At 41.2% G+C, this 10,532-nt stretch overlaps 1 protein-coding gene across 2 annotated transcripts in view; it reads left to right on the top strand.

Moving 5' to 3' along the window:
* The window catches only part of MBLAC2 (metallo-beta-lactamase domain containing 2), an 11,737-nt gene extending 6,631 nt beyond the window's left edge, over positions 1-5,106 (top strand). The window contains exon 2 of one of the 2 annotated variants that reach the window (XR_003094122.1): positions 2,344-2,481. Coding sequence is in view for 1 of the 2 variants with exons in the window: in XM_025204460.1 (XP_025060245.1) it covers positions 2,344-2,729 (386 nt within the window). In the remaining variant the exon portion in view is untranslated. Of the gene's footprint in view, positions 1-2,343 lie in introns of both variants that reach the window. The other variant, XM_025204460.1, reaches the window with a different exon arrangement.
* Positions 5,107-10,532: the final 5,426 nt, after the last annotated feature.

Genomic DNA, 10,532 nt, shown 5'->3' on the forward strand with positions numbered 1-10,532 from the left:
ACCATGACCTCGCATTGTCGGCCCATGTTCATCTTGGAGTCAATAATGACTCCAAGATCCCTTTTTGCCTCCATGCTCTCAAGCAGGGAGTTTCCCATCTTATAAGTGTGCTGCTGGTTGCTACTGCCCAAGTGCAGCACCCTGCACTTGTCCGTACTGAAACGCATCCTGTTTCTGTTAGCCCACCCCTGCAACCTATCCAGGTCTTGCTGCAGTCTTTCCCTCCCTACCAGCGTGCCCACCTCACCCCAAATTTTGGTATCATCAGCAAATTTGAACAGGTTGCTTTTCACCCCGTCGTCCAAATCGCTGATAAAGAAATTGAACAGTGTGGGCCCAAGGACCGAGCCCTGGGGGACTCCGCTGCCCACTTCCCCCCCCAGGTCGAATATGACCCATCCATCACCACCTTCTGAGTACAACCCTTCAGCCAGTTTGCAATCCATCTGACTGTGTAGGCATCGATGCCACAGTCGCCTAGTTTTTTAATGAGCATGAGGTGGTCAACAGTGTCAAAGGCCTTGCTGAAGTCCAGAAAGACTACATTCACGGCGACACCTGCATCCAACGCTTTTGTGACCTGATCGTAAAAGGCAATCACACTGGTCTGACATGACCTGCCCCTAATGGAACCATGCTGGTTGCCCTTGAACATCATCCCCGATGCCGGCCCATCACAGATGGGCTCCTTGATGATCTTTTCAAAGAGTTTCCCCAGGATTGAGGTAAGACTGACGGGCCTATAGTTGCCCGGGTCCTCCCTCCTCCCTTTTTTAAAGATGGGGACCACATTGGCTATCTTCCAATCATCTGGCACCTGGCCCAAGCACCACAAGCGCTCGTAAAGCTGTCAGCGCTGTCTTTCATTTATCTCTCTTGATGATTGTTCCTGAATTCTGTGATGTCCTTCTCTTTGAATACTGGCTGTATGCCATTGTTTTTGTGTTTGCATATATGTGTTGATTGTCTTTTTATTTTCTTTTTAGTACAGCGTTACTTTGATTCTGGAGCAGTTTGAAAGCTTGATTTGCAGCTCCAGTTTTCTTAATTTCTGCTATTGTCTGGTTTACCACACTAGGCATCCTCTGCATAATTTCCTCAGTATTCAAGGCTGTTATACTTGTATTAATTCAGCCATTACAACATTTCTTTTCGGCAAGCATCCCCCAAATATTTTTAAAACTTACTGCTTGATACAAAGATGTAAAAGTTGAGAGAACAGATTGTTTCCCTGTACTAAGCATGCACACACAACACAATCAGATAAGTTTGAAGTTTAAAAACAAGAAAGTCTCTGAAGTTGGTAACAACTCCAAACTTGGCTTGGCATAGCAGCATAATAATTGTAACCCAAGCAGCTACAACATAAAATGACAAAATACAGTTATTTTAGCATCTGACTTTTTATGGGGGGGTAGGGGTGTGGCAGGGGGGAGTATGCTCAGGTTCACTGATTTCAAGAAGGGTGGTAGACACACAACTCTCTTGAAAAGCAAGCCTGTAACTGCTGTAGTAACAGCTGGTTACCAGGGCTCAGTTTGTTTTGTTACTCTTCGCTCCTATTTGGAGTTCTCTGAAATGGATTCTGAAGTTTTTAGCCACCCCCTTTATTTTAAATCAGTTTCACTATTGTTATTACCATGGCTGTAGTATTATAATATCCATTTATTTTGGCCAGGAAGGATGGGATGGAATTTTCTTTGAAACTATCTGGTGTCATACACTGATCAGCTGCTTGTGCAGAGGTAGTTTTGAACCACATCTTCCCTCTTCCCTACGCTTTGGGCCTCAAGATTATAAATCTTCCTAAAGTAACCAGAAATATAAACTAAATACAACTTACAAGTAATGGTAGCTGAATATTTTTCTCCATCAGTCTAAACTTCTATTAGTGTAATGGCCATATCACTTAAAATACTTCCACAGTTATGGAGATAGTGAAACAAGTGTTTCGAAAAGCCTACTTTGAATGCGAACTAAAATAGTTACCACTTCAAATTCCTTTTAATTTTTGTTTCTTATGGACCAAGGTATTACAAAGGGTGTATTTTGGAAGGACTCTTGCTTCATTTGATGATTTAAGTTCTGTCACTGCAGATCTCCAAATCATTTCTGAAATCTAGAAAGGACTAAAATAAGGATAAATTTTGATAGACCTGTTTGAAAAAGAGCCAAAAAAAACAAATTTAGGAAACTAAAAGAATTTTAGAGTTTTCTTTCTACTTATGTTTCTTCATGTTTAGACTTTATAACCATTTGCAGAAGTCATATACTTTTGTTCTGATTTGCTATATATAATAATAAATGTATATTTTTTTTTTATTTAATATATTGACATTTTAGGAGATGTGATCAGCCTCGGTGATCGACAGCTCACTGTCATGCATATGCCGGGTCATTCAAGAGGAAGTATTTGTTTACATGACCAAGACCGGAAGATATTGTTCAGTGGAGATGTTGTATATGATGGATCAATGATTGACTGGCTTCCCTACAGCAGGATAAGTGACTATGTTGCAAGCTGTGAGCGTCTTATAGAATTGGTGGACAGAGGTCTTGTAGAGAAGGTGCTTCCAGGGCATTTTAACACATTTGGAGCAGAAAGGCTGTATCGCTTAGCTTCCAACTACATTGAAAAAGCTGGAGTTTGTCACAAGGTTTCTACCTGTGCCATGAGATCCATTGCAAGTTTAGCTCTTCGTGTAACAAATTCTAGACTCACTTCTTAGTAGCAGTTCATTTTGTTGATCTAACAAACTATTGAAACCAAAATGGCTTTTGAAAGTTAGTATTGACAACAAATGAGCAGTGTGCAATATTAAAGAAAAGTCATGCTGATAATGAACGAGCCATAAATAGTCTTATTTTTGCCTACTTTATTTCTATTATAAAAAAAATTAACAAACTAGTAGTTTTTACCAAAGCTACCATCTTTTATTTCTATTTTTTCAGGGCATGTTTGCACATGGATTATTATGAATGCCATTTGACTGCAGTTTGAAATATTTTATTTTTTATATGATTCTGATATGCCAAAACAAAAGGTTTTTCATTCATGCCTGAAACCCAACTTCTTTCATGTGGTGTTTGGTTACATGTTGAATTGTAGTTGAAGTATTTTTAAATGACTGGAATGTATTTAAACTCTTAATGCTCTCTTTGAAAAGAGCACTGTAACATTCCATTGTTATAGGTACTGGATGTGTAATCCAGTGTGTTTAACGTTTTACCTGTGAAAGTGACTGTAACTTAGTGTTGATTGTTTGTTTATTAGAATGCTTCGGTATCTATTGTTTTTTGGAAAAGTAAGAGCATTGCATTTGAGTCTCTTGTTCCAGACCCAGATAAAATGCATTGATGAAAAATGGTAAAATATATTGTTAGTTGCTTATTAAAATTGAAATGTGTGCTATTTTAAAAATTGTTTAAATAAAGTTTATATGTGCATAATTACTTAAAAGATTTATATTTAATATACATGTATCTTCTTCGAAAGGACACTGTCTGATAATTTTACATATAAATCTTACTCTCCTGAAATAATTGGCTCTACTCTGTTAAATTTTGTTTTTCTATTTTAGCTAATTTCATTCATTCACTATAAGTGGGTTGAAATTCACCTGCTTTGTTTGAGAATTCCTTTCATAAAGAGATGTTTTTCTCTTTGTTCATAACAAATTGTATTTTGTGCTCTATTCAGAAAGTACCTATAACCTTCTCATTTTACATAAATTCTGGCAGAAAGAATAGCCTCCTTGGAAACAAATTATCAAATAACCAGTATTGTTCTCCAAGAATTGTGCTATATTGAGTATCTTAGGTAAATCATTGCTTCCTTTTATGGCTCATTGTACCAAATGTGTTTATTTTATATATCCTTTACCAAAAGCAGTACTTGAAAGACAAACAAATGTGTGATACAGCATAGATATGTGAGCAGGGTAAATCAAACAGATGTTTGGCTAGTCAGAGCACGTTAATTATTATAGCATGACTTGGGTTTTTTTTCTGTGGCAATGCAAATACTTTGATATGATTATGGTGGAGTTATTTCATTTGGTTGATAATTTTGTTTTGTAGCTTAGTCTAGGAAGAACTATTTAACTTGATCTATATGTTCCTTCCTTGAGCAGGAAAAGAAAGGCAAAACCTGGGAGGTAGGGGGAGACATTAGGTAAAGGGCCACAAAGCATGCTTTTCTTCCAGGTCTGATATTACTGATAACTGCATTGCACTCCAAATATTCTGAAAAGTTGGAACGATTGGCAGTCTGAGACCCATTGCGGGAAGCAGCAAATTCAGAATGCCTGAAGAAGAATAGTGTGGCTGCCACAGTTTGCTCTAAATTATCTGGACAAGTTACTGCTTCTATTAGAATGGGAGACTTGTGAACTTTGTGATTCAGTAGCTACCAAGAAAAGCTGTCCAAAACTGTTCAAGTCAGAATTTGTATCCTGGCATCAACTACTTCAGAGCTACAGGATTCTCAAATCCTGACACAGGCAAAGTGCCCAGTAAAGTCAATGAGCATATATTGCAATCAGTAACAGTCAAGTTCTTCCTAACTAAGCTAATGGGACTTTTACCTAACCAGAAACACAGCTTCAGAATATAAAAGCAGATTCAGAATGGACTTTATTAGTAAACTGCTGCTCCAGAATGAGTAGAAAGTGATGCTTTGGGCCTGAAAGTCCTTATTTTTATATTACAAGAAATAGAACACTAAGCAAATAGTCTAGATATAAAATATGTGGAGGATTTCCCTCTCAGACAGTTTTTTAAAGAAATGGTCAGATTTTAACCGTAAGAGTTTGACAGTGTCCCTTTAATACTACTTTGAATATTTAAATTTTATGTTAAACGCTCCAATTTTTCAATATTTATGCTTGTGTTGACTTATTATTTGTAAGAACTCTAAGATGTTGGTTGTGTTAATTCAGTTGTTTTTAGTAGTTTAAAGAATTTTATGATGAATTATGAAGATCAAAAAATTAAAGAATTGGTCTGTCATTTATCAAGACTTTAGTGATATGTCACAGTTTTCAAGGAAAAAAAAATATTGCATCATTTTGCCATGGATACTTATAATAAAAGTTATACTCCTAATGGTGTCCAGTTGTTATTTCGTTAGGAAAAATGTTTAAAATGGAAAAAGTAAGATGATTGCTCAGGGACAAGAGCATATTTTTGTAAACTACCCTGTTAGTGCCTACTCTTCATAGGTTGAGGCTGCAAAACTCATGAAAAATAGTACTAAATATGGTTTTAAAAAATGGTTTGGTGTTGGCTCTGGGTATGAACACATGGTCATTTCTAGCAAAGACATTCCCACCACAAGAAATCTTAACAGGAAAGGAAACAATACAGGTACAGCCAGGAGCCACCCTCTCTCCTCTGTTCCCTGTACTTTCTCTAGACTGGGATCACCAGCTGAGGGGGAAAAGGGGAGAGAATGGAGCACTGGAGAAAGACTATTGTGCTTCCCCAGACCAGAAACAAAGAGAATTGTGGCTCTTGCAAGAATAAATATCTGTACAAGTAGTACTAACCTGCACTAAATTATGAGCTCTGGCACCTCCTATGAGAAGTAGTCAAGTGAACCTCAGTCCAAGAGCAAAACAGTCCAAGAGCAAAACAATTTTTCTCAGAGAAATACTTACAATGAAATGAAAAATGAACATGTGAAAGAAAGGGGGATGGGGAAAAGGAAGAAAGCCATGGGTGAGAGAAACAACAGGTTTTTATAGTCAAATTAAAGAAATTAGCCATTCAAATTATTTTGTGTGTTTCTTGATCACTGTATTTACTACCTAGATACTACAGTTATTTCAGTATTATTGCTTGTGTGTGAATAACTGAACTGGATATAATCTATGAACTAAAACACAAAAAGGGAGCTTACAAGAAGTAGAAACTTGGACAAATGACTAAGGGAGAGTATAAGAGTGTTGCTCGGGCAAATGGATGAAATCAGGAAGACCAAAGCACAGTTGGAGTTAGCAAGGAACATGAAGGGTAACAAGGGTTTCTACAAGTATGTCAACAACAAGAGAAAGATCAGGGAAAGTGTGGGTCCCTTACTGAATAGGAGAGAGAAACTAGTGACAGATGATGTGGAAAAGGCTGGAGCAGAAAATGCTTTTTTTATTACCTCTGTCTTCACAAGCAAGATCAGCTCCCAGACTACTGCAGCTGGCAGCACAGTCTGGCAAGGAAGTGAGCAGCCAACAGTGGCAAAAGAACAGGTTAGGGACTATTTAGAAAAGCTGGATGTATGTAAGTCCATGGGGCCAAACACGATGCGCCTAAGGGTGTTGAAGGAGTTGGCTGATGTGATTGCAGGGCTGCTAGCCAGTATCTTTGAAAATTGGTGGCAATCAGGAGAGGTCCTGGAAGATTGGAAAAGAGCAAAGAGAGTGCCCACCTTTAAAAAAAACTGGTCAGCCTTACCTCAATTCCTGAAAAAACCATGGAGCAGGTCCTCAAGGAATCTATTTCTAAGCACTTGGAGGAGAAGGTGGTGATTAGTAGGAACAGTCAGCATGGATTCACCAAGGGCAAGTTGTCCCTGACCAAACTGAATGCCCTCTATGATGAGATGACTGATTTTGTAGATGCAGGATGTGATATACCTTGATTTTAGCAAGGCTTTTGATTAAGGTTGTCAAACTATTAAAAAACATGATTGTGATTAGTTGCGCAATTAAAAAAATTAGTCACAATTAATCATTTTAATCACAGCTAAAAACTCAAAATTATGCAGGTATTTTGTATGGTTGGGAAGTAGGTGTGGGGAGTGTGTGTGGGGGAAGAATTTGTGAAGGTGTGGGGGGCTGTGGGTATGTGTAGGGAGTTTGAAGCCTGGGGGGGTCCCCACAGGGGGGTCTGGAGCTTGGGGAGGGGAGACCCCTACATGCCCTGGCAGGATGCAAGGTACTGTGGGTCAGAAGTAAGGGGTAGCAAGGCTGGGGGGGGGCTGTGGCTTGGGACTGAGGGACAGGGGCAGGGCATAGGTATATCACTGTCCCCCCATAATTATATTAACCCCCTACCCCCCATTATAGGTGTCCTCTTTTTTGAAACTGGAAATACAGTACCCCTATAGGAATGCATCCTGACAGCATGTATAGCAGTGCCTAGCAGGTAAATCTGTTGAGAGGAAGGGGAAGAGGCGAGGGGGCAGATCGAGGCCCCCACAATGAGGGAGGGAGCGTGGCAGGGACAGGGACAGGATCTAGGGTGAATGGGACCCCATGGTCAGGGTGGGTCGTGGGATAGAGCCATGGGAGGCATGTCTGGGGTCAGGGGGCAGCTCCCCACTGCTGCGCACACCCACAGAGAAGGGGGGGGCATGTGTCCCCTGGTTTTGTGTGTGGGGCAGAGGCAGGCTGCTTGCTGTGGGCTAGGGCTTCCTGCCCTGCTGCCTTTGTCGCGGGAGCCACAACATCACGTTGTGCTTCCTGCTGCTGGGCAGGCAGGGGACACAGCGTGGCCGGCGTGCAGCTCCCAGAGCAAAAGCAACAGGGTGTAGAGCCCCAACCCACCTCTGCCCCATGCACAAATCTGGGGGGGGCACATATCTCCCATGCCTCCCCTAGGGGTGTGCGCAGCGGCAGGGAGCTGCCCTCCCCTTCCCCCCATGCCCCCGGACAAGCCTCCTGCAGCTCTCTCACAACCCACCCCAGCCCTGGGGTCCCATTCACTGCAGCCCCTGCCCCACTCCCTCCCTGACCATAGGGGCCTCGATCTGACCCCCCATCCTTTCCCTCTCCCCCTGCCACTTCGCCTCCACAGACTTAGCTGACGGGCACTGTGCTACAGGCCACCAGGCTGCATTCCTGGCTGTGGCTGTGCACCTGTATGCGACATCCCAATATGGTACCAATATATCAGTGCACCTCTAAACTCTGTGTGTGTGTGTGTGTGTGTGTGTGCCGCCACCTTCCTGCTGCAGCAGCCTAGAGCCCGCACTGCCCTGTGGCTCTTCTGCACTGCCACTGCTGCCCTGCTTGGATATGATGGTGGCAGAGAGGAGCCTGAATGCTCCAAAACAACATGCATGATTAATTTTTTTAACATGTTAAAGTATTAATTTGTGCTTCTGTTAATTGTGCACATTGATGGTGATTAATTGAAAGCCCTACTTTTGAAAAAATCTTCCACAACATTCTTGCAAACAAGTTAAGGAAGTATGGGTTGGATGAATGGACTTTAATGGTGGATAGAAAACTGGCTGTATTGTTGGGCTCAAAGAGTAGTGATCAATGGCTTGATGTCTAGCTGGCAGCTGGTATCAAGTGGAGTGTCCCAGGGGTCAGTCCTGGGTTTTGTTCAATATCTTCATCAATGACCTGGAAGAGGGGATGGAGGGCTCCCTCAGCAAATCTGCTGGGGGGAGAAGCAGATATACTGGAGGGTAGGGCTAGGATTCAGAGAGACCTAGACAAATTGGAGGATTAGGCCAAAAGAAATCTCATGAAGTTCAGCAAGGACAAGTGCAAAGCCCTGCACTTAGAACAGAATAATCCTATGTACCAGTATAGGCTGGGGGCTGACTAGCTAAGCAGCAGCCCTGCAGAAAAGACCTGGAGGTTACAGTGGGCAATAAACTGAATATGAGCCAGCAGTGTGCCCTTCGGTTTTTTTCCTTCTTTTTTTTCTCTTTTTGTTAGGGCCAAATTAGTTCCAAATTCTATCGACTGAGCAAAGCTCAATCATTCAAGTCTGTCTGTGGCACTACCACTGGCAAGTATCCTACCTCCCAGACTCGTCAGTCTGGGGCTTCAGTGTGTCCTTGTTGCAAAGAAGTCTAACAGCAAACTGGGCATAGGAGCATTGCCAGCAAATTGAGGGAAGTGATTATTCCCCTCTATTCGGCACTGGTGAGGGTACATCTGGAGTACTGTGTCCAGTTTTGGGGGTCTCACTACAGAAAGGATGTGGACAAATTGGAGAGTTCAGTGGAGGACAATGAAAATGGTTACCAGACTGGGACAAATGACTTATGAGGAAAGGCTAAGGGACTTGGGTGTATTTAGCCTGGAGAAGAGAAAACTGAGCATGGATTTAATAACAGACTTCAACTTTCTGAAGGGTGCTAACAGAGAGGATGGATCTAGACTGTTCTCAGTGGTGGCAAATGACAGAACAAGGAGCAATGGTCTGAAGTTGCAGCAAGGGAAGTTTAGGTTAGATATTAGAAAAAACTTTCTCACTGGGAGTATAGTAAAACGCTGGAACAGGTTACCCAGTGAGGTTGTGGAATCTCCATCCTTGAAGGTTTTTAAGACCTGGCTAAACAAGCTTTGGCTGGGATGATCTAGTTGGGGATGGTCCTGCTTTGGGCAGCAGGTTGGACTAGATGACCCCTGAGGTCCCTTTTAATCCTAATTTTCTATGATTCTATGATTTCTGCATGATATTTTGCACTTCTTACTACCATATAGAATTATGAATTGCCAAAGCACGCAGAATTATAACCCATTTGGAAAATGGCAATTCAGCCTTATTTGAACTTCTAATCATATTTGGTTCAAGTATCACATGAAGCCATGGCCAGTTAATATCTTGCCTGAGGTTGTGTATATGCTGCGCCCTACATAACTAAACTAGCTAGCATGTATACTGGAAACAATCTAGGCTTCTCAGCAGTATAAATTAACCTGTCTGGAATTTCAGGTTATTTCCAAAGCCTGACCTGGCTCATTTACAGTTGGCTGTTTCTAAGTTAACTAGCTCAGGTGTATGTAGATTGTTCTGGATTATGCAATGTAAATCTATTTTAAATCAATTAATCTATCTGCGAAGTAAATAAAACCAATGCACAGTATCTTGTGGTTATTCATATCTTCCTACAGAAACACATTAGTCATTTACTATTTGTTAGCTACAAGTTTAAATAGCAAAAATGCAACTGTCCATTAAGATTCACTAGTCTTTTCCATAGCAAGAGGCTGAATAAATGGCAAAAGGAGCACCACCTAGTGGTCTCCCTACATCTGTGCAATTTACAGCCCTCTCTCAGGAATCTTGATGCTGTTCCCAGAGTTGTCATTGACAAGTGGCAAAACAGTAACATTTAAAAAGATGCTGGAGGGAATCAAAGTTCTTTGAAGAAAGTTTACTTTTTACACCAGTATAGATATGACCATTACACTCCCAATATAATTAGATTGTTACAATTTAAATAAATAATTGCAGTCTGTCTCTGTTTTATTACTGTAGAACTTTGACTTTGAGAGTACACTCTGATCATGGTTGTCACATTTCTTTCTGTAACCTTGAAAACTGGAATTTACTCCCCTCTGCCCCAATTAAATAACTTTCACGCAGTTGCTGATCTCCAAGAACTAGGGCTGTAACAGAAACAACACTAAACTCATGATAAAATTTCAAGAGCAGGAGACACCACAAATTTATGGGTGTGGAAATGGCAGGCACCAAAGTAATTTCATAAAGGGGCTGACAAACTATACTTGATCTGAGCCTTCAAGAGGCCGAGAAGTTATGTTCAATAATGTTCAATTCCTGCT

The sequence above is a fragment of the Alligator sinensis genome, unplaced genomic scaffold (assembly GCF_000455745.1).
Source record: "Alligator sinensis unplaced genomic scaffold, ASM45574v1 scaffold218_1, whole genome shotgun sequence".
Lineage (NCBI taxonomy): Eukaryota > Metazoa > Chordata > Crocodylia > Alligatoridae > Alligator > Alligator sinensis.